General features: G+C 33.2%; 1 protein-coding gene across 9 annotated transcripts in view; it reads right to left on the reverse strand.

Moving 5' to 3' along the window:
* Nucleotides 1-25254, reverse strand: part of MIPOL1 (mirror-image polydactyly 1) — a 256929-nt gene that overhangs the window by 207703 nt on the left and 23972 nt on the right. For all 9 annotated transcript variants that reach the window (XM_081047457.1, XM_081047463.1, XM_081047456.1 and 6 more), the window contains 2 exons: nt 5264-5402; nt 4616-4694 (listed from right to left, as the gene is read on the reverse strand). In XM_081047457.1, the coding sequence (XP_080903583.1) occupies nt 4616-4694; nt 5264-5284 (100 nt within the window). In that variant the 5' untranslated portion in view covers nt 5285-5402. The remainder of the gene's footprint in view (nt 1-4615; nt 4695-5263; nt 5403-25254) is intronic.

Consider the following 25254-nt stretch of genomic DNA (forward strand, 5'->3'; position numbering starts at 1 on the left):
GGTAATATGAAATACATATTAAATAAACTCATATCCTGTTTCAAGTACTGTAGTAGGGCTTTTACATACACGAAAACTGTTTCTTCAAAACAGTTCGAGGAATTATCTCCTCTTCCATACACAAGAAAACTCAGGCTTAAAATAATTATGAAATTTACCCACGTCCAGGTAAGTAAGGTAGTAAGTGGGAGATTAAAAAATTGAAACCCAAGTCTATTTAGCTCCAAAACCTGTGTTCTTTCTACTATAACATTTTATTGAAATTATTAAATGCATTGGTTCTCCAGTGCACTTTAACGTCTGCTTTAAAACAAACAAACAAAAACAAATTGCATTACTTTTTTGGGGAAAATACACCATTACTTACTAGAAAGCCAATTATTAAATACAAGTCAAGTCCTATAATTTAACATAGAATGATTATCCAGATATTTTCAAAACCTTTAATTTTCTAATTACGATGTGTAAGGAGTATTTTTTCTTTTCCTACGCTGGTAGAAACGGATGTCCATTCCTTGCAAGTTGCCATTTCCTTTCCCATTGCTTTAAAGGAAAATATTTTACAATCATATTTTAGTCAAATGATCAAAGGCATTTAAAAGCATCCTAGATGTTTTTCTACAGTGTTTCTACAGATGTCTACTCTTATAAGATGCTTGCAAATCATGCAATAGTTTTAGATATAATTCAATTACAGAACAACAGATGGACAAAATGTAAAAAAAAAGAATATGTAGTTTGTGAAAAGACAGAAAGGTAAATGAACCAATAATAAAAGATTGATGGTGGCACACAGGTTCCAAATGCCAAGCAAACATTAAATAGTATTCTGACTCAATAAGAAACTAGTAAAACACTTACAAGTTACCCTTTGCTAAGTTTTAGTCCTAGTTGTTTATCTTGTTTGGTAGAAAAACTTTAAGCATCATGGTTACAAAAGGTAATTGCTAGTTTGGTTCTAAAATAAAGAGGACAGCTGCTTTTGACTTAAATTCAGAAAGATAAGATTTTTAAAATATTTGCTGGCCTCCAATAAACTGCAACATGTAAGGACTCTATTAACATAAGTAGTTCTAGAAGTGGTTTTTCATCTCATGTTTCAAATGAGTACAGTGACTTAGAATCACGCTTACTTTTTTTAAGCTTTAAAGAAAATGGTTTAAAAATATGATTCATATTTAAACTGAGATAATACATAAGTGAAAATAACTACTCTGTGTATTAAATACATATTAAATATAATTTCCTAAAATAACAAACCTAAAAATAATAGTGAAGAAACACATAATATTGTAAGGTTTTGTCTAAAGCTTCTTCAAGCTGTGTGATTCTTACCTTCAATCGATAAGAAATATTTAAAACAGAGCAGACTTAAGATTTAATTTGGATAGGCACAGTAACCTTTTTTAACCTTTCTTAGGGAACACTGACCCCTAAAGGTTCTAAATTTAATTATGTTTCACAATATTCTAAGTTTAACTGGCATCCAGACCTCATTTTTACCTACATTACTGTAGGTATGTATACTTATGGCATACACATTTATTCATAAATAAAAGGTAAACTATTTCTAATGGACTGTTGTGTACTAAACCGTGTTTCTGCTAATAAAAATGTAATCTCCAGAAATTTATTATACTATTCTAATTAATTCCTCATAAGAGATTTCTGACCTCATGCTTTTTTTCTTATATAAATCAAGTAAATAACAAATGCTAAAAAAGGCTACACAACCAATCACAACTCTTTCTGAAGATTAACTTTACATACGTACTTTGATTATGATCTTTCATTTTTTTCTTAGAAAGAAAGGAAAAAAGGAACTTACAAAACAAAGTTTTCTCGAAAGGGCAAAACATCATTTACTTATTGAGAAGCCAGATGTTACCAATGCTCACTGGGCAACGCATGTTTATTCACTCACATATTGCTTCCATCAGCTTAAAATTTCATTCATTCAGGGTTGTTTTCTTAACTACTTAAAGAAACCTGGACACATTTTATAGATGTCTTCACCCATCCTACCTACCAACCTCAGCTTAACATTTTCCAAGCTATCTATAGTGACTAAAACAAAGAAAAATGTAAATTGTTGTATCTGTTAATATTATCTAGCTCATCAATTCTCTGACTTCAAATATTTCAGCAATGTTTCCACAGTAATGCTAGGAAAAGAATAACCATTTCAGCACTTCTTATAATAAAATGTGTAAGATGACACAAAAGCAAATCTGTGTAATACAAGTTTTTAATTAGCATGATTTCGTCAAAAAATAAGTAAAATAATGTTAAACACAGTAACTACTTACAAGAGTAGACTATACACATTAGTGTCAGAGAGTTTTGAAGCAACTTGTGCTTTACGATAAAACCCAGAGCCCTTGATATCAAGGAAATGACCATGTAGATTTTACTGTTTAAACATATCAGTTATCACAAAACTCCAAAGATATTACATTTACCTGTGTAATTTTATTTCTCACTAATGTTTCATTAACAGGCACTTTATATAAAGGAATGTCTTATTCCTAGTTTCATTGTCAAAAAAAAAATGCCTGTAAAAATGAATATTTTCTCAATGATGCTTCAGTCACATCTATTGTGGTCTGTGTTTCCTGCGAGCTATTCATGTATCCATAGCCCTAAAACCTTCCTTTTCATAAGTGTCTTAGAGCTTCAACAGCTCCCTTCCTTTACATCTTTCCTGCTTATTCCACTTAGGAGAATTTCCTCCACAGCCTCTAGCTCTTTAGATATATTAAAAATAATTCCTTTGTCTTCTTAAAAATCTTTTTGTCTATAATTTGCACAACATGACTTTTCACAGCAAAGTAACCTCTGAATAGGGAATGTAAGTAACAGGGGCATCATTATTTACTTCCTCTTTTCTTATTTTGTACATAAATTGAGTAAAACTGCTTTGAGCTCTTCAAAATAAGAATGTTTGCTTACTTTCATAAATGAATAAAAACAGCTATAAAAATTAGTCCCCAGCTTCGAGAGTAGGTCAAAATTAAGTGCCACAAAGTCCATTCACTAAAACATGTAACTTTGCACTAAAAAACTTTAACTACCTTATTCAAATATACTTGCTATTACTTTATACACAATTCAATCAGTTACCTGGATTCTAAATTCATAATGAGCAGCCTAGAGTCACAAGTAAGAAAAGTTACTAATGGTAGGCATAAACGACAAGAAATTCATAACAGTAGGGAAATAAAAAGCAAATGCAGAAATCAAAAACAGGCATAGCACCATTCTGTATCTGAACAGAATGTGTAGCTACTAACTTATTTAGTACAATGATGACAGAATGATCCCCGCACATGGCCTTTAACCTTCATAAAAGATAAACGTATGGTGAAAAAGGAGCCCTACTGGGGGAGGGAAAATCTAAAAAGAGATATGTCTACTGTTTGATGATAATTAAGACTTCTTAAGTTATAAAATCAGATGAAATAAAAACAATGTACATAAAGTTTAAGCTTTCAACTATATGTAATATTATATTCAGAATGATTAGCTTCCCAAGGAGTCCAGATTTGCAATATTTTACTATAAGAGATCGCAAATAAAAACCCAACATTTTTTTAAACCCCTCTATGGCTATAGATAGAAGCTGTGCCCTCCTCTCTCTCTCTCTCTCTCTTTCAGGCCACCTCTCAGTCTGTGCTTCAAACTGTTCTGTCTCTGCCTGTGCATATCTCTACATATTTTCTGTCTCTCTCCTTGTCTCTGCCTTGGAGTTCCTTTCTGTCACCATCTGTCCATCTCTGCATGTCTCTCTCGCTCTGACTCTCCTTGGCCCCCTCTCATCCCATCTTTCTGTGGGTGTCTCTTTCTGGGTGTGTCTTCTGGTATGCACGTATTTCTACATGTGTCTCTCTGTGTGTGTCTTGGTCTGTTTCTCTGTGTGTACGTCTCTTTTAACATGTATATGTCTATCTATCTCTCTTTCTGTATATGCGTATATTTTCTACATATCTGTTACTGTGTGTCTCTTGTTTCTGTGTGTCTTCTTCTGAGTGTGTCTGTGTGTCTGCCTACGCCTTTATCTCTCAGTGTCTCTTTTTTTGTCTCTCGCTCTCTCTCATTGTATGTCTATCTCTTCTCACTTTGTTTCTTATTTTGATCTATATCTCTCTTTCTGAGTCTTGGTGTGCATGCGTTTTCTGTGTATTATCTATACACGTTGTCTTTCTTTGTGTGTCCCTACTCAGGTGAGTATCTCCCTTCCTGTGTGTCTCTTTCTGTTTGTTTCTTTCTCTGAAGGTACTTCTCCGAATGCATCTCTCTCTCTGTCATTCTTTCAATCTCTATCACTTGGTGTATATGTGTGTTTCTTTCTGTCTCCCTGTGTGTCTGTCTCCCTCTTTCTCTCTCAATATCTCGTCCTGTGTCTCTCTGTGTGCGTGTGTGCGTCTCTTTCTTTGTGGCTCTTTTGCAGAATGTGGGTCTCTTTGTGTCAGCCTCCTTCTTTGTGTGTGGGGTGCATGTGCACGTGTGCTTGTCTGCTCTGTCTAATATACTGGGTAGAACAAACACACTTTATTCCATGCCCTGAGCTAGCACAACACCTGGGGTTTGGTATTAATACCTTAAAAGTCCTTACCTTTTGACCAGTCCTCCATTTGTACTTCTGTCCTTGTTTGCTCTGGCAATGTCTCTGGTTTTTGCTCCAAGAGTTGAAGCTAAAATAAAGCCAACTCTAGATAAATAAACTTAAAACAATATATCAGAACACACCTACGCCTTACCTTTGTTTAACAGAGAATTTACAGGATAAATGGTTTTCTAAAACATCTGTAATAGGACAATTAATGGTGTATTTCAAAGGTAAAATTAAATCTTTTTTCTCAGAAAAAGGTTCTTTCCTTCACACTTACATTTTAGTAAATACAGTGCAGGTTAAGCTTCTAGATATTTTTGCCTCTTTTGGTAAAGAGAACCATTTAATTTACTTAAGTCTTCTTCAACTATGACTTCAACAATTTAAGAAAAATAAAATGTATAGTCTATTCATAAACGTTATATCAACAATTTCAAATTTATTTATTTGAATTTACAATGTATATTTTCATATAAATAGTTCCTATTTGTAAAAGTAATTTACGAATGCTGTTCCAATTTTTAAAAAATTAAAGAGTATCATTACCTGGTGGAATTGATATTTCTCTTGCATATTTGTTTTCATAATAAACATGACAAAAGCTATGCAACTTTTTCTGCATGCTTTTAAAGAGAATAAAATTAGATTTACCTCACAGCTAGAACTCTGCATTCTTTAAAAAGTCCTCAAATAAAGCTGTAGTAAGCTTCTCCTTTTCCAATTTTCTCTAAATATGTTGATCTGGAGTTGGCAATCTTTTTTCTAAGTTCCTCATTTACTTTTGGATTAGCTGAAAATATAGGAAGTTATTAATATCAAAGAAATATGTTCTAGTCAATGAAGCCATTTCCCTACATATTGCCCAAAAAGGTTAATAATAATTGCAGTCTTTTAATAAGAGATTCATATAGCAAGACATGTAGAAAATACAGTCTTTAATAACCTCTGGAGTATTTTAAAACATGTCTTACAGGCCTTAATGTGCTTAGTAATATACTATTTAAAACCATAATTTTATCCCTCTGCAATATACAGTCACTCTTCCTCATCATTTACCCAGCTAATGAATGCCAGCAATTAGTAAAATGTAATCCCATTGCACAATCATTTTAATGCTTTTAGCACTCAGAAAAGTAAACATCAAATTAATACTGCTCAAGCCATATCAGATCCTAGTTGGAAGCAAGCAATTATAGTTCAGCTCCTCAGGTGTAATTAAATGATTGGAATGATTTAGTTCCATAAATGCAAGTTAATTCATAAGCAAGCAACAAATATACTGGGAGTAATTACAAGAAACATTGACAGTCTAAGCAGGGCTAATTCTTTTAGGAGGCTGACATAGTAAAATGCTGCCCTCTGCTGGGCATATAAGCGAATCTCTCAGAGCTGAGAAAAACAACCAACCCCGCCACAAAATTAACTTTTAAAAAGCCACCAGAAAAAAATTATAGCCAATATATTAATTTGATTTCTTTCCTTACACACAAAAAAATGTAATGTATATATTATACTGTGATAATGTCTACACACCCCCCGGTAATTAATGCTTTTCCCAATTAAACTCTGAATTTCAGTCCCAGAACAAACCAGGCTATTTTTCTTTGTCTAATGAAACTATTCATATATAACACTGACAGATAAAAATGAAACTTCTAGTACCAATACGGGCTTCCAAGCCAATGCCTATAATCTCTCATCGGTTAACCCTACGTGGACGGTTATAGATCATAACTAAACTATGCTTTTATAAGTACTAAAATTCACAAGAAAAATAATCTCTGGAAAACACAAAACAAAATATTATTGTGGCTATACATAATGGTCTAAAATGGTTTTCAGTGAACTTCAACAATAAAAATTAAAACTAGAGCACTGGTATAATGCCATTATAATCATATTTTAAAACATAAAATTCATCTTGTTTTTACTTAAGCCATTTACAACTTTTTACTTTCTTAGGCTAAAATACAGAACAAATTTATTTGTATGGTACTCGGATAGTTCTTAACTAAACTTCTCATACTAAACTTTAAGAAAGTTATTTATTATGCTATGCTACAATCAGTAAGTCTGTGTTGACACATATATACTTGTATCACTAAACAATCAATCATCCCGTTGACTTTCTGCAAAATTGAACATATTCTCAAAGATTACCAATATCATAACAAATATTTAATTCTCCAATAAATGCAAGTGAAACTTGCAGAGGATAATGTTTAACATTACCAATATTTCTGGAGAGGGCAGAAGCTTTACCTCCCTTCCAACATGCTTTCAAATGCATTAAAATAATGATATTCTAAGTCATATCCTATGCAAACTATACAAATAAATCAAAATATTTTAAAAAGTCTTGCCACTAAGTTTAAAATGTATATCACATTTGCTTTGCCCTTGATGTCACAGTCTTATTTTTCAATTCATATCTTGTACACTGTAAGTTAATTGCTTTTGGAAAGTACTTATTATTCATGTAAAAATTAATGTGCCAATGTGTTTAAATCCTCTTAAATGACCATGCATCGTTCTTCTTTAAGTACCAGTGAAAGCTGTCAAAAGACATCAATGCAATATGATCTTAAAGAAAGTTCTAACAGAGTTTTTTTTTGTGTGCTAACACAAGATTTTTATATTCACCAACTTTACTTAAATTCCATTAATTTTTTAAGCTACTTTTAATAAATTCACCAAGTAAAACTTTTAGGCCCCAGAGTCTGTCATTTGTGTTCCAGCTGACATTATGAATATTAATAACAGTGTTATCCTGATTAAATAGGCTTCATACGAAATCCCTGTGAATCCGATAGCTCAGACATCTCATTTTTCCAACTCTTTATGAATTTGGATTCCGACATTAAACTGGAAAAATCTTAAAAAACAGATTTAATGGCACATTTGCATATTGTCAAGCAAAAATTAGATGTTCTAATGAACCAAATAACTACAATTTATACACCTACATATTGTGATATGTAGGTATACATATTTCTGTAAACATGCAACACATTTTACACTTCTATTCATTTTAGGACAAAGGATTAATACTAATAAAATACTAATTCGTTTGCTTATACTCATCTAAAAAAGGATTAATACTAATAAAATACCAATTCGTTTGCTTATACTCACCTTTCATATAACTTGTTTTATCAAAAATTATATGTTCACATTAAAACTAGTGAGATGATTTACAGTAGACATCAGATAAATGAGGCTTCTTAATCAAAATGCTAACTTTTACAACATAGATAAAATATAAGTTAATTGCTGTATCCTTATTAATGTACACCAGCTTCAGTTAGCAAAATAAAATTGATTTCCAACTAACGTTTGTTTATAAGTTGTGCTGGAAAAAAATACCCATGTTAAAGAAGAAAAAGAAAATATTTACTATAACAGATGGAACATAACATATTAGCATCTGTTAAATTAAAATCTCCATCAGATTCTTAACCTCATTCCTCCGAGTTGTTTTTAATTCTCAAAGGAAATGAGTCTTATTGCGTTGAAGAAAAAACAATAATAATTAACGAACTGGTTACACCCTTCTCTCTATAGGTTACATGGGAATCTGAATGTATCTGCCAAAATTTCGTAACTTCACCCTATCAAAAAAGGTAGATTAAAAAAATTTAAACAAACACCTCTAGGCTCTTAAATGTGACTTGACTAGTCTCCTAGTTTACTCAGCAGTAAAACACCTCATGAAACAAAATTTGTTCTTCGACCAGCCTAAAATTTCTAATCTGCCTAAAAAAATTATATGTGATTCTGACATTTATCCTTAAAATCAAATGCCTTTTTGGTAAGAATTCAAAAATGGGATTTCATTCCCCAATGTAACACCCAAGACTTTTTAAAAATTATTTTAAATATGAAATGCCATTCCTACCTTCCTCTACAGAAGTCACATTATGGCAAAGGTTTTTGGTTGACTCTGGTTAATGGAATTTTTCCCCCTAATGTCTAGTTAGTTTAACCACAAATTTGTGTAAACTGAATCCAACAGTGTCAAACTAGGAATCATTTATAGCACGGCCTCATATCCAACGGTAACTCTAAAAAACTCTGAATTTTGTATTTCCTAGATTGAGAAACGTTGATAATTTTTGCAAGGAAATGATTTCATTAATAGGCCAAAAGAGAGTACTGTATTTCTGAGAGCCAAATATTTTATCACATAACTCAACATACAGAATATATGCATATGTTCTACTGCTGGATCTTCATTTTATTAGACAAAAGTCTCTGAAACATTCATAGTCCGTGGCACATCCACTCCCCAAAAGAATTCCTTTTTATTCACCGTGCCTCACACCACTCACTCCCTCCCTAGCTCCAGACAACCCAAGTTCCTCACAGCCAGGAAAAGCAAGAAGAGGTTTAGGGAGAAAGGTAAGGGGTAAAAGTGGCCCTGCACTACAGCTATCAAAATTTAAAATTGCATATACAATTTGATCCCTCAGTTCCACTACAAAAGTATTTAAAACATATTAATATTGAAATAGAGCATATTTTATGTACAAAGAAACTCATTAAAGCAGTATTCATTTGTAAGAGAAACTACTGTTGCATATTGGACTTCTTTCTGTTCATCAAACTCACCAAGCTGTGTTTTTTTTTTGCCTCAGAGCTTTTATAAACTTACTATTCCCTCTGCCTGGAATCCTCTTCTCTAGAGCTCTAAACCAGTTTTCTCATCATGTAGGCCTTGCTTAAAAGTCACCTCTTCAAAAAGATTTTGCCTGTCCATCCTATAAAAGTAGAAACTCCTCTTTCATCACATTACCTATGCTACTGCCTTCATGAAACTAATTTGTTTGGGGTTTATTTCATTGTTTTCAATATACCTCAGCCAACTACGTACATGAAAGTTACATGCAAGCAGGGCCCTTGATTTTCTCCTTTATTTGTATCCTTGGTAGGGTGTTTGGCATACAGTAAGTACTCAGTATATATTTATTAGACAGACAGGTAAACGGACAGATGGACAGATGACTTGCAGAAAAACAGACCTAACATAAATGTTCATCAACAGAAAACGTAAAATAAAAAATAAAACTGGTAAAATAAAATTTAAAAAACTGGTAAAATAAAACGAATGCAAGAGCTATGCACTTTGTGTGGTGGAAGATCCTTTCAACAGCATTTGTTATGTAAGCATCTACATACTGAGTCAGGTCCTATTGTAGGATTTAGATATAAAATGGTGAATAAGACAAATCAATTTCCTACCCAAAATATGTCTTTAGCCAAAACAATATAGGCACAGAACACGAATAAAATAAAAACAGGAAATAAAATGTAAAATTATACTTACACGTGCATACATGCTTGAACAGGCATAGCACTTTAATCGAGAATGATACCTAGGAAACTATTACTTCTGGTTACTATAAAGAAACAGCCTAAGAGTTGAGCTGAAGAGATTGAGAGAATGAAAGAAAGAAGTATTTCTATTTGATTTTATATCTATCTGTATAATTTGACTTTTTTTAACCATGTGTATGTATTATTTTTAACTTAATAATTACATATTTATTAACTTTGGAATTGAACAGGAAGCTCTAAAGGAAGCCAAATTACACCTGAGAGATCCAAAAGGAAGTAATCTTAACACCCTTCAAACTTTGAAAAAATTATTATTGCCTAATTAACCTTTTATAGTTATACTTTGTTATGGTTGTTTGCTTGCTTGCTTGAAGTACAGTGAAAAATTCAAATTAAACTAATATACGGCAAAAATTTTTGGAATAGAAACATTTAAAATGAATGAGTTTCCTGATAATTAAGCAAATATTTCTTAAAAGAATCACATTTCTTTGTTCAAGTAGGGACTATTTACAACAGTCTTAGTGTTCAGGATTCTAAAGTTTAAAAGTTTATAATAAGTTATTCTATATATTATGACTATTCTGTTTGTCACAGATAGCTGTTCCCCTGTGTTATATGCTTTCGTAATCAAGAACTCACTATTAAAAAAAAAAAAAAAGATGACTTCCCATCACTGAAACTCATAGAAGGACATCAACTTCAGAAGAAACATTTGGTGTTTAAAATACATGGCTTTTACATTTTCAAAACTTGGACGACAAAGCAATATACCACTTGGAGTACTGCAATAGTTTTCAGTGCTAGTTACAAATGACACTGAGAATGAATATGGCATCGTACAGCCTACTAATGTTTTTAACAAGTAAAACTTTAAAACTAGTATCATTTTCAGCGAGTTAACCAAATGCAAGATTTTCTCAAATGTCCTGAAACGTTTTGCCCTAGGCCAACCTAAACCAAATCACTTGATCTAGCACAGAACAGAATATAAAAACAAAGTCAGCTTATAGAATAGTTTCTCCAGGGAACAAACAGCCTGTTTTCTTAAGATCCATATGGGTGCCAAGTTCTGATGCAATGACACACTCCTTCACACAAAGGCTTGAATTGCTACACAACCAATCGAAGTTCTTGGCAAATCACAGATAAAAAAAGTATTAGACCAAGTTAAATCGATACGTAATTGCAGCTGGTATGAGTGATCACTTGAAATCAAACCAAACAATAGCTATTAGAAAATGTTTTTTCTAAAAGCAAGTAAAATAATCATATATGGTCTTAATTCATTATACATTCTAATGCTTACTAACAGATTTCATCAAAAAGCATATAAGAATCAATATACTCTAATAACAAGTTATACTTTTGCATTTTGAACACCTAATAGCAATTCGTACATTGCATAATTAACACAATGTCCATCTATGCAATTTGCTAAAATTACAGCACCTATTTACTCCCAATGGACAGTGCTGCATGCAAACTATAAATTTTACTTTTTTAAATGTAATGTTAAAGACAAATTCTAGATTGAAAAATATAATTACTAGAAACAAAATCTTTAAAGAGTGAAATGTTAGGCCTACAGCTCCTATTTATTGTACAATATAAAGAAAGTCAGAGCCATCAGCCTCAGTCATCTGAGGAACTACAAAAACTCACATAATTTCTTGAGAGTCATTCTTAATAAATGTTTTCATTAATGAAAAGCATTTAATAAAAATATGGTCCTAAAATAAATATTCTGTAGTTAAGGTAGAATAAAAGTACAGTATGAAAAGGAGAATATTAGAAGCCAAAATACACAAGATGTGATCAAACAATACAATGAATGTTTAAATAAAAAAATTTATTACAGGGAAAGACACATTGCCATTAATCCCCCTCAAAATACTCCACCTGGCTTCAAACACACTTATTACATCATTCTTGCCACTTTCTGAAGCAGTTCTGGAAGTCCTCTTTCGTGAATGTCTTTAGTTGCGCTGTCGTGGCTGCCTCGATGTTCTGAATCATTTTGACTCTGGGGAAGAGCCAGAAATTGCACGGTGCTAGATCTGGTGAATAAGATAGATGACGACACACCATAATTTTGTTTGTTTTTTGTGGTATGCAGATTGTTGGTTTTTAAAAATTAGTTTCAGGTGTACAAAACAATGTAATAGTTAGACATTTATCATTTACACCCATCACAAAGTGATAACCCTCCGCCCCCCAATCTACTACCCCTCTGACATGGCATAATATTTTTATTTGACAGAAATTGCCATATACCAGAAGCGATACGTGACACAGAGCACTGTGGATGATGATTTAGGAGACAATTTAAAACACCCGTTCTCTCAACCGTAGCTCACACCCGACTGACAGCACCAAACAAGTTGAACCTTGTCACACACTGTTACTAAGGTTTGACATGCCGCTTTCCATATTGAGGATCCCTGCCTTTCTGTAAGATGGCACTTGGCACCAGCATTCACCGTATTTGTTGATTACAAAAGAAAGGCGCCATGTTACACATCACTTCTGGTACAGCAATTTCTGCGAAATAAAAACATTACAGTGTGTCCTCATCCACCTTATTCATGGGATCTGGTACCTTGCGACTTCTGGCTCCTCCCCAAAGTCAAAATGACCATGAAAGGTAAATGTTCTGAATTGATTCAGGACATCGAGGCAGCCACGACCGCACAACTAAAGATACTGGCAAGAAAGTGGCAAGAACAACGGGATAAATGTGTTCGAAGCGAGATGGAGTATTTTGAGGGGGATTAATATAATAATTTTTTTTATTCAAACATTCACCATATTGTTTGATCACACCTCGTATACAGACATTTCCTTCAATAAACAATTTTATTTTTCTTGCATTGAAAATTATAAGATTATTTCAACTACAAATTATATGTAAGTATTGTACTATCTCCTTTGTTCATCACACTAGGAAGAATTTTTTTAGGATCTAGAAGCATATGTTCACTACAAATCTGTTTCAGAGAAAAACATTTTAAAAAGAAATCTCAAAATGGCAAATCAACTAAATTAAAAATATCACTTACAAAATTAATAGTAATACAACTGTACAGTTTTCCAAAGTATTAAATAAATTAAGCAATGTGTGTTGTTAATTTTTAAAGACATTTTCCAAAAAACACTGATCTTTCATTTTAAAAAATAAGAATTTTACTTTCAAGAAAATTGCATCACTATAATGTACTGATTTTATATAATATAATCACGTTCACTGAAAAATGACTATATGAATAACTTGACATTTTACAATACCAGTTGTGTAAAAAACCTTTTGTAAACTGCGACGAGAATGAAGAGGAACAAAAACTGAACCTTGTGCTGACATAAGTATTAAAACTTAAGAAAAGAACAGTCAAACATTATAAGCCTCCTGGCGGAAGTGTGTGACACTAACTAATAAATATTATCCTCCAGGTGGGAGTGAGGGATAGAGAATTGGGGGAGGGGAGCAGGATTCACAGGGCATGCAGAATATGGGGGTGGAGATGAAATAAGATTAACATGAGCCATGAAGAATTATTGTTGAAGCTTGGTAATGAGTACATAACGGTTCGTTGTTGTTTCTCTACTCTTGAATGTTTGTAATTTTCTATAATAAATAGTCTCAAATATGTATTGTAAAAAAAGAGCATATACAGCATTATTTACCTTCTAGCAAAATCATCAAGTAATCTTTCACAGAACCAACAATAAGTATTCCATTTTACAATCTCATGTCAGACACACACACACTATATCATGCAACAAATACTGTACATCTTTCACAAATATATACATACACACACTCCTCACATAGATTCTATATTACATGTCATCTAGAGAAAAGCCTACAAATTTCATTTTAGTGTGTAGGAACTGAAAAGAAAATATCAGCTGAGGGTTATCTACTTTATTTATTAAAATGCTTTGGAATGATTCCCTGACCTTAAATTTGACAACTTCCTTAAGCTAAGACCTTATGTTACCAATGACCTAGTGCATATGGGAAATAGGGTTAGGTACACTGTCACCTTTAGCAAACATTTTCCCCATCAAGCTACGTAGAGGCCATCTGCTACACCATGAAGCAACATCCTACTTAGTTAATGCTACCCACTTGCAATGTAAATAACCAAGTTTATCATTTGCTGGAGTCATAAGTGCATGAACCATTCTGTTTGATGAAAACCAAAAAGCAATGAAATCAAGATCTAAATAAATGGAGAGGCATACCATGTTCATAAAGGAAGAGTCAAAACAGTAAATATATTGATTACTCCCCCAAATTAATTGATATAATTAATGCAATACCAATTAAAATCACAGCAGGATACTTTATGGATATAGACAAAGTGGTTGTCAGAATTAAATGAAAACTCAAAAGCATGAGAATTGCTAAAACAATTCTGACAAAGAAAGAACAAAGGTGGAAAAAGCACACTACCCAACTTAATGTTTACTATAAAGCTACAATAATCATGACAGCATGGTATTGGAAAAGTAAAAGACACCTAAGTCAAAGAAACAAATTAGGGAGTCCAGAAATAAACCCAAATAAATAAGCTCTACCAAAGGTGCAAAAACAATTCAATGAAGAAAGGCTAGTTTTCCAACAAATACTGTTGGAACACCCACATGTTAAAAAAAAAAAAAAAAGAAAAATTAACCAGGGACTGAACTTTACACCACATGTAAAGATTAATTAAAATGGGTCAGAGATCTAAATGAAAAGAAACAAATCTATAAAAATTTTAGAAGACGTATTAGATAAAATACTTTCTTATATGTCAGCAAATTAGTATTTGAAATGAGGCATAGATCTAACAAAATATGAACAAGATCTACTATATGAGAAAAACTGCAAGTCCCTGATAAAAAATAAATCACAGATCTACATAAATGGAGAGATATTACATGTACATAGAAAGCAAGATTCAATATTGTCAAGATATCAGTTCTTCCTACTTGATCTGTAGATTCAGTGCAATTCGAATCAAAACCCAAGCAAGTTCTTTGTGGATGTGGACACACTAGTTCTAACATTAATGTGGGGAGACAGAAGACCCAGAATAGCTAACACAATATTGAAGAAGAGCAAAGTCAGAAGACTGACACTACCCAACTTTAAGACTTACTATAAAGCTATTGTAATCAAGACAGTGTGGAATTAGTGAGTGAATAGACAAATTGGTCAATGGAACAGAATAGAGAGCCCCGAAATAGACCCACACAAATAGACCAACACAAATAGACCCACACAAATAGAGTCAAGTGATCTTTGACAAAGGAACAAAGGCAATTCAATAGAAAAAGGATAGTCTTTTCAACACATGGTGCTAGAACAACTGGACATCCACATGCAAAAAGTAAATCTACGCACAAATTGTACACCTTTTACAAACATTGACTCAAAATGGATCACAGACCTAAATGTAAAACACAAAGTGATAAAACTAGAATATATCACATACACGAAAAGCTAAGTGATCTTGGGTTTGGCAATGACTTTTTAGATACATCAAAAGGCACAATCCATGAAACAAACAACTGGTAAGCTGGACTTCGTTAAAATGTAAAACTTATGCTCTCTGATGGACGCTGTTAAAAGCATAAAATAAGCCACAGACGTGGTGAAAATATCTGTAAAACACATATCTATCTGACAAAGAACTTATATCCAAAATATGCAAAGAATTCTTAAATCGCAACAATAAAAAAGCAAACAAATTAAAAATGCGTAAAGCATATGATCATACACCTTACCAAGAAGATGTACAGGTGGCAAACAAGTATATGAAAAGGTGCTGAACATTACATGCCATAGGCAAGTACAAATTAAAACAACAATGACATACCACTACACACTATTAGAATGGCTATACCCAAAATACTAATGACACCAAATGCTGACAAGAACTCATTCACTACTGGTGCAAATGTAAAATGGTGCAGCCTCTTTAGGAGACAGTTTGGAAGTTTCTTACAAAACTAAACATACTCTTACCATACTATCCAGAAATGGAACTCCTTGAGATTTACACAAATGAGTTGAAAACATATGTCTACACAAACATCTATACTCAATTGTTAACAACAGCTTTCTTCATAATTCCCCAAACTTGGAAGCAACCAAGATGTCCTTCAATTGGTGAATGTATAAACAAACTGTGGTATATCTATACAATGGAATACTATGTAGCAATGAAAAGAAATGATCTACCTAGCCATGAAAAGACACGGAGGAACCTTAAACGCATAGTGCTAAGCGAAAGAAGATAATCTGAAAAGGGTACAGACTGTAGGATTACAACCATATGATGTTCTGGAAAAGGCAAAACTATGACAACAATAATTAATCATGGTTGTCAGAGATTAGGGGCAGGGATGGGTGAAGGGAAGAGATGAATAAGTAGAATACAGGGGATTTTTAGGGCAGCGAAATTCTGCACAATACTGTAATGGTAGATACATGTCATTTTACATTTTTCAAAACCCACAATGTACAACGCAAGGAGTGAACCCTAATGTAGACTATGGACTTTAATTAATAATAATGTATCATTATTGGCTCATCTTGTAACAAATATACCAGACTAATGCAACATTTATTACTAGGGGAAATTGGGAAGTTGGGGGGAGGGTGTGGGAGAAGGTAATGGGAAGTTTCTACAACTTCAAGTCAACTTCTCTATAAACCTATAACTTCTCAAAAGTATATTAATATATTTTTAAAAGGGTCATGTATCAAAATGAAAGCAACAAATCTATATATTTTTAAAAGAAAACATGAGAAAATCAGAGTTCTTAGAAATCACACCAAAAGCCCATCAAGGAAAAAAAATATTATAAATTTCACCTTAACAAAATCTAAAACTTTTCTCTGCCAAAGAACTGCCAAGATTATTAAAAGAAAAGTTACAGACTGGTAAAAAAAAAATGTGCAAAATGCATATCTGACAAAAGACTTGTATCTAGAATATAAAAAGAACTATCAAAAATATGGGCAGAAGATTTCAATAAACTCTTGTCTAAAGAAGACATAAAGATGGCATATGCAAGTATATTATATTCAACATAATCAGTAATTAAAGAAATACTAATTAAAACTGATGAGGTACTACATACTATACACACTTGAAAGACCGAAACAAAGAATACTGACAGTATCCAGTGTTGAGAATGAGAAACAACCAGAATTCTCACACATTGCTGGTGTAAATGCCAAATGGTATAACCAATGTGGAAAATGGTTTGGTCATTTCTTACAAAGTTAAACATATACTTAGCATCTGACCTAGCAATCTCACCACTGGGTGTTTACCCTAAAAATGAAACAAAACAAAATGAAACAAAAATCTATAGCCAAAAATTCAAAACAACTGCATTGTTCTTGAATACGTGAATGGATAAACAAATTGTTGTATTACATACAGTGAATGGCACACTGCTCAGCAATGAACAAGAACAAACTTGGTCCATGAAACAACTTGAATGAACCTCAAAGCCATTAAACTGACTGAAAGAAGCCAGCTTCAAAATATTGCATATTTATGATTCCATTTACATAACCTTCTAGGAATGACATAACTACCTTCATGGACAACAGCTCAGTGCTTGCTGATCTTCCAACATTTTTATTTAAGGTCCTGGCCATTACAACAATGCAAAATCCTTAGGAAGAAAATAATACAACTTTATTATGTAAGAGATACAAAAACTAAACAAATGGAGATACCAGGATTATGGACCAGAAAACTCAAAATTATAAAGTGTCAGTTCTGTTCAAATCGAATGCAGGCAAACCAATTAGGATTCACGGGCAGTGGGCTGGGAAAACCATCCATGAGGGCCACTAAAAACACCATTGGAATAAATCAGAAGTATGGTCCCAGTTAACTCAAGTTTCCATGTCACTCTTTACCTAACTGGAAATTTAAAAACATTCCTCAACAATATCTACTACACATGCAGTTGCACTCAGTTAAAATTCAGAAAACAACACATGGCACTTTCCTGGGCACATATTATCTAATTTTGAAACTCATAAACGGTCCCTAAGAAACTGATGGTTCAGAAATGAAAACAAGAACTACACAAAACTGAAAAATGTTTTACAAAATCTTTTTCAGAAATGTTTCTTTCAACTAGTGAGAGAATATTTTAATCTGTTTCTGTATAATTTTACCATCATAAAGTCAGTTTCCCCCTACCCCCCACTAAATGTTTGCCCAGTATTTACAGGTTTAAAGGGGCTACCCACTTACGGTATCTATACATACCTCCAGGAGAACACCTGTCACAGTGTGTACTATTTACTTATCTGTCTCTCCTAATTAAGCAATCTGATTAAAGAAGGTTTTTATTTCTTATATTTCTCATTGTTGTGTCTGACTCGTAACACTCAAGAAATGTATGTTGAATTAATAAAATCTCATTTTACAGATAAGGCTCTAAGAGATGTTAATTGACCAGGTTATAATCCGACAATTAAGAAGTAGCAAAGCTACTCACTAATTTATTTATTCAGCAAATATTTATTGTTCCAGGTCCTAGATTCTAGGACTAAAACCTAGACCTTCTGACTCCAATTGCAGTGTATTATATTATTCATAATAGGAAAAAAACAACTTTCTACCTTTGTTTAATAATGAAATTGCTCTCATAGGATTATAGTGGGGAAGGAGAAACTCCTACTATAGAAGAAGTCACTACTGAACCAAAATTTCCTGTCTTGCATATCTGGAGGAAGGCAATCCCTGTTGGTTAAACATGAAGAGACCAGAGAACCTAAGGATAGAATTTTATTTTTTTGGTTAAAAAAACAATTCAACAACAAATCATAAAACCTGGAATAATAGAAAGATAAAAATCATTACATTTACTCAAAAGCAAGAGTGAAAAAGCTACATGATTTGCCAAGCTGTATATCTGGAGTCTTTGATAAAGTATTACAGTTTTCATCTAAGTACCTTTTATATTCTATTAATATTTTTATTTTAGATGTCCTCTAAGTAATAATCAGTTAAAACAAGCATATAAAGTTACATAGCAAGATAATAATATTAAGAGAAAAACAAATTTTTCTCTTAAGTCAAATTCTTTAAGTTTTAAATAACTTCCATTTAGGACATTCAGCATTTTCAAGTAAAAATTTCCGTGAGTTATTTTTCAGTAATAAGTGCCAAAATGTGAAACTTGTGTATTTGTAATCACACTGTTAAATAAAGGCACCTTTTGTACAGAACTTAAAGAAGTTCAAGCATTTTCTGCCCCATAAACAAGTGCAAAATCCAGTTTTTCTTCACAGCTTTCTCACTCATACCTAATTTGACAGTAATTTTTTTTTAGCAATTCACCTTTTACTGAGTGGTGCAAAACAATGATACTTTCATTAGCTTATTTAATTTAAATTGTATAGTTAATGATTATATAGCTATAACTGGTATCAACAGGTTTTGGAACAAACACAAGTTACTCTAGATAAGTATATAAATCAACTGAACCAGTAAGAGCAGAATCATCTACAAGAGGTCCATGAACTAGCCCAAGCATTAAGCATACCACAGGCATCAGTCAGTATGTTCATAACAAGGGAATGCAGAACTTACTTAGTCTGGCAAATTGTTAAGTGGAAGCCATTTAAGGTAATTTCAACTAGATACTGAATTTTAAAAATATATATATTTTTTGCCATTAGGGTACTAAGTATAAGAATAGACCAAGAGAAACTCAGCACTCTACCAAAAAAATTAAATGCACACATTCCCCACAGATGAATGGTAAATAACATTTTTATATATAAGGGATAAAATTCTATTTTACCGATAGTTATACAAAAAATAGACAAATTATTCAACTGCATTACCAAACGGGTTACTTGAGTTTAACCTTAGTAATACAAGCATACCTTGGAGATATTGTCGGTTTGGTTGTAGACTACCACAATACGGCAAGTCACATGAATTTTCTGGTTTCCCAATGCATATCAAAATTATGTTTACACTATACTGTATGTGGTCTATTAAGTGGGCAATAGCATTATGTCTAAAAAAAGTATATACCTTAATTCAGAAATACTTTATTGCTGAAAAATTCTAACCATCATCTGAGCCTCAGCAAGTAGTAATCTTTTTGCTGGTAGAGGATCTTATTTTCAGTTTGTTAATCTGCGAAGTGCAATAAAATGAGCAATAAAATGAGAGGGGCTGTATCTCTGCAGAAGGAACTGTATGAGCCCTTGTTTGCTATGAAGCAATAACATGAGTATACAGCTCCATCTAGTGGATTAACACACAAACATTTCCAGAGCTTATGTTTCAGTCTTTTAAACTAATTTCACAGTTAAGTTAAACCAAACTGATTTTTACAAAGGCCAGCTCTTCACTCATAACAGGTAATTACAACATTTTCCCTAATCAATACGCTAAGCAACATTTTCCACTCAGGATTTCTTCAACATGTTATAACAAATTTTTCTATAGAAATAAGAATAGTGGCAGTTTATTCTGCAAAGGTAAAACTTAGTATTCACACTATTCCTTTCAAGAGGATAGAATACACAAAAGTCACTCCACAAGTATACAACTATGGAGCAATAGCCTAAAAGCAAATGTGCATGTAAAACTCTCTTCAAAGTGCCTAGGACCATAATAACAAATAGCTAGGGAGACACAGACAAATATACCGGCAGGGTTTCTAAACACTTCGTTGACCTTTCCCAATAATAATAATAAATCACATAATGAAAAATGTTTATATTTTTACTTTTTTAAAGAAAATTTTAATGTTATGAAAACTCAGACTATTAAAAGTTCCCTCTTTAATAACTATTTTTAAATGCATATACTCTTAAAACAATGTAAAAATATTCTAATAACAGATGCAACTAAACTTCAAATTAAACTCAATGATTTTTGAATCATGATATGAAGTATATAAATTTAACTTAATAAAAGCCCAGTAAAATCAGGCACTAGCATTCAATAGTAACATAATAGCTTTGTCCTCTTAATGTTTTTCTTATTTCCATATCTCTATATAAACTCAACATATAATTTAAGTGGATTTCTGTTTATGTTGATTTAATTAGAATGAAAGTTAATTATTAGTCTACTACTCTGTGATGTCAATTCACATGAATAATAAGGTTATATTCACTAACGTTATATACACTAATTCATATTTCTAATACCTGATGGGCACAATACTTAGCAAACAAGCACGTTTTAAATGAACAAAGTAATGTAATTTTTTATGAAGTTGTTGGCTTATTTTGGAAACTTGAACAATATTTTCAACTTTATATAACTTTTCTTATAGTTTAGGGTGTTTATCAAATCAAATTGCCTTTAATTCGTCTTCCTTTTGGATGTCATGACAGGCTAAAAATTTGAAGCAATGTATTTGCTTTAAGCAACTAGTTTTAGAGTTATTATTTCTAACTTCTGAGGGGAGGGTTTGAGGAGGTCATCAATGACTAGAAGACAGGGAAGAAGCCTGCTAAAGCAAGAATCATACCCAACAGGTAACCCAACACAAGTTTTCTTCTATCCTTGGTAACTGATACTCAAAGTTACTGGTTTATCAAAATCACCCTCTTACTTTGATCCCAGGGATAAACTGTTTATTGTTTATAGGGGCAAGAAATAAAACTGTTTCCTTCTCAGCTAAGACAAGGTTGGAGCTTTTTCCTAAGGAAGTTTTATTCCGAAATTAGGAAGCCTTCACACAGTACATGAACTAAAAGATTGCTGGCTCTTTCTTCCAAAATCAACCTAGAAAAACTAGAAGAGAGAAGGTATCATGGTCCCAAAGAATCAACCAACACTTCACGAAGTCCAAGTAAGTTGTCAGCTGTCTTTCAACATGATTGGGAGAGAGGAGGACTTATAACCTTGGGTAAAGAGCAGACAGACACACTGCAGATGCTGAAACAATAGACAGGTTAGAGAAAAACTTGTGTGTCTGGTGCCTCCCGCATGTTACCTTAGGACAATTCTTGTCTGCCTTACCAATAGAGAAACCAGCAGCAGTAACCCAAGCTAAGTGCCCTGGGGTCATGTCAAGAGAGGGCAAAAATCCTCCTGGGATAATAAAATGACATGAGATTTGTCTTACTACGTTTGGCCTGCTGTAACAAAAATATCATAGACTGGATGGCTTATAAGCAACAGAAATTTATTTTTCATAGTTCTAGAGCCTGGACGTCTGGGATCAGGGGAATGGCATGGTTGAGTTCCAGTAAGAGTCCTCTTTGGGTTGCAGACTTCCCCTCCTCGTTGTATCTTCACATGGCAGAGACATGGGAAGTAAGCTCTTTTGTGACTCTTATAAGGGCACTAATCTCATTCATGAGGGCTCTAATGTCCTCCCAACATCATCACAACGTGGGTTAGGGTTTCAACATATGAATGGGGGTTGGGGGGGCGACACAAACATCTAATTCATAACAAGATCTAACCATCATCTACTCTTCTTCTTTCTCCCCTTCCAAACCTCAAACTGGTTGGCTTATACTCACAGCAGTTCCTATTACCAAATGTTCAGGAAAATAGAATTTTCTAGCCTTCTTTGTATTTGGGTCACGTGACTGAGTTATAGCAAAAGCAGTGCGGGCAGAAGTGATACAAGCCAATTTCAGGGCTCACCTTTAAAGGGGTTATTCTATGAGATCCTTCAGCCTTCTCTTCCCTTCCTGCAACCTTGAAAATCATACTGGACATAGTGGCATCACAATAAGGAAGGAACCCTGATCTCTAAGCCAAACTCTGTATAATAAATAAACTTGTATTAAGTCACAGTTTGGGGGTTATTAGTGCATTTGGCCTAATACACAACTTAAGACTGCCACCTTCCCGCCTCCAATTCTAATCACAGGAATTCCTTGGTTCAGGAAAAACAAGTGTTAACAGTGATCCTGTGGTGCCTGAAACTCACTTCACCCCAAGCTCATCCCATCCCCTCTTGTGAAAATACGCACATATTCTCATCCTCTGTCTCTGTCTCTCCCTCCCCACCCCCTTCGTTGGCAGGAGATCTTAGAAAATATCTGGCCATTTTAACAAACTACTCAGGGCAGCCGGATGGCTCAGTTGGTTAGAGCGTGAGCTCTGAACAACAGGGTTGCCGGTTCGATTCCCACATGGGCCAGTGAGCTGCACCCTCCACAACTAGATTGAAGGACAACGACTTGGAGCTGTTGGGCCCTAGAGAAATACACTGTTCTCCAATATTCCACAATAAAAATTAGAAAGAAAAAAAACCCTCAAAAACAGGAAACATTTTTCTAAACAATCACTTCTCAATCTTTTAACAATTCATTTAGGAGATTTCAAAGGGCTTAAAAAATCATTATATTCTTTCAAACAAATACACTGGTTATACTCTATATGCACTAAGAGAAGTCACAGGTGATCCAATACTAACATCAAATGATACCGAGTTTTTGATTTTATAGAGATTACTGGTAGAAAAAAATAGAAATATATATTCTAGGCATTGCCCGAATGAGCATATCCTATAGAAAATAATCCAGAACATACTGAAAAAAAAAAAAGGAGAAAGAAGGAAAAAAAGGTCACCTCTCTCTTCATTCACCATCAAAATATAAAATATTCTTAAAATCTTAGTGTGGTCTCTTTGTTATTTCTGTGTTATGTATGTGTAATTAATATCTACATACCCTTGATTTTTTTGCAATGTTATGTCATAAACATTTTTCTCCAGATCACTTCAATGGTGGTTTAATATTCCACTGGATGGCAATATCATAGTTTTCTGTTATGGACAGCACTAGAAGGGACATCTTTATGGCAGCTTTTAGAAATCCCATTAATATTAAATGTGGCAAAGTCAGAGCAGTGTCAATTTTTAGGTACTAATAGGCAAATAATATAGCCTTTTATTTTTCATAAAGACTACCTAAAATTAAGAACATATTTTAGAAGAAAAACTATTCCAAAAAACTTTAGTGAAGAAAATAATTCCTCTCATTTTCAAAGTACATTTACATGTAGACCAAACATGAGCTTCTGGAACCAACCAGTTAGTAATTGTGACAAAATATTTTAAATGAGATTCTAATTCTAAAAAGGTTAACAAAAACACAGGCATTTAAAGATATAAACTTAGATTTTAATTTAAACTAAGATGAAAATTACCTGCAGGAAGTAAAGACAATAGAAATTAAGCCACTAAAATCCTAAACTGAGTTTTTTACAAGTGAAGAATGACAAAGAAACTCAGAGTTTTTGTGTATGAACTTCCTACGCTACAGTTCACTTACCCAAATGAATTAGAAAATCTTGCCCACTGTGCCAGCTCATGCCACTGAATAAAATGTTCTACTTTGGGATATCATAAGCTATATCACACAGCATCTGTAGCTCCCATGCTGGTAATAAGCTGTTTGATATAAATTAAGGAAATGGCTTCAATTTACATTAAATTTAAAAGATAATAAAAGTATTAAAGCACTAATTAGTTTCAAGTCATGCTGCTTAAAGAAGCCTGTCATACTTCAGAAAATACTTCATTAAAAAAAGGAATTTAAACATTAAAATAAAATTTTAGGTTACATGTATGTGGTTGAGACAATGAAAAACAGCATTCCAACTCTCGAATGCAAATACTATTAATATATATAAGAAATTACTATTTAAATCCCAACCAAGAGTAGAGTAATAACGCAAAAAGTTTTCAAATTATGTGATAAACACTTTTGTCATTGTATCTTAGCATAAAATTACATGATCTTAGGTCATACTTGATAAGACAGTACTTCCTAAGATCAAAACATTATTTAAAATGAATAAATACGTAAAAAAGTGCACACTATAGGGAGGAAAACTTTCTCCACCGTTAGGATCCGTTGCAGGTCCTGAATATTAAACTGACAAACACAGACTATCAGAAGAAAAGCATACAAATTTATTCAATGTAAGTTTTAGTGACATGGGAGCCTTCACAAAGAAATAAACACTCCGAAGAAATGGTTAAAACTGAGCGTTTTAGAGTAGTCTGCGAAAGAGTGGAAAGTTGTGGAAAACAAGATAGGACAAAAGGTACAGGAGCCAAGGGTAGGACATTGGGGAAAACTTAGCAAGGCCTGATTGGATTCCTCTCTAGGTCTCCCTATCCCTCTGTCTTGGGAGATAAGGACGCTCCTTCCCTCCAGGTATAGAAAGGGCACCTCTCACATGAGGGTCTCACAGACATGCTTCAGGAGAGATGGAAGAGCTCAGAGGGTCCTTCTCGCACCTGCCCTTTCTCAAATTCCTTCAAGCAGAAAA

This window comes from Rhinolophus hipposideros (genome assembly GCF_964194185.1).
Source record: "Rhinolophus hipposideros genome assembly, chromosome: 5".
NCBI lineage: Eukaryota > Metazoa > Chordata > Mammalia > Chiroptera > Rhinolophidae > Rhinolophus > Rhinolophus hipposideros.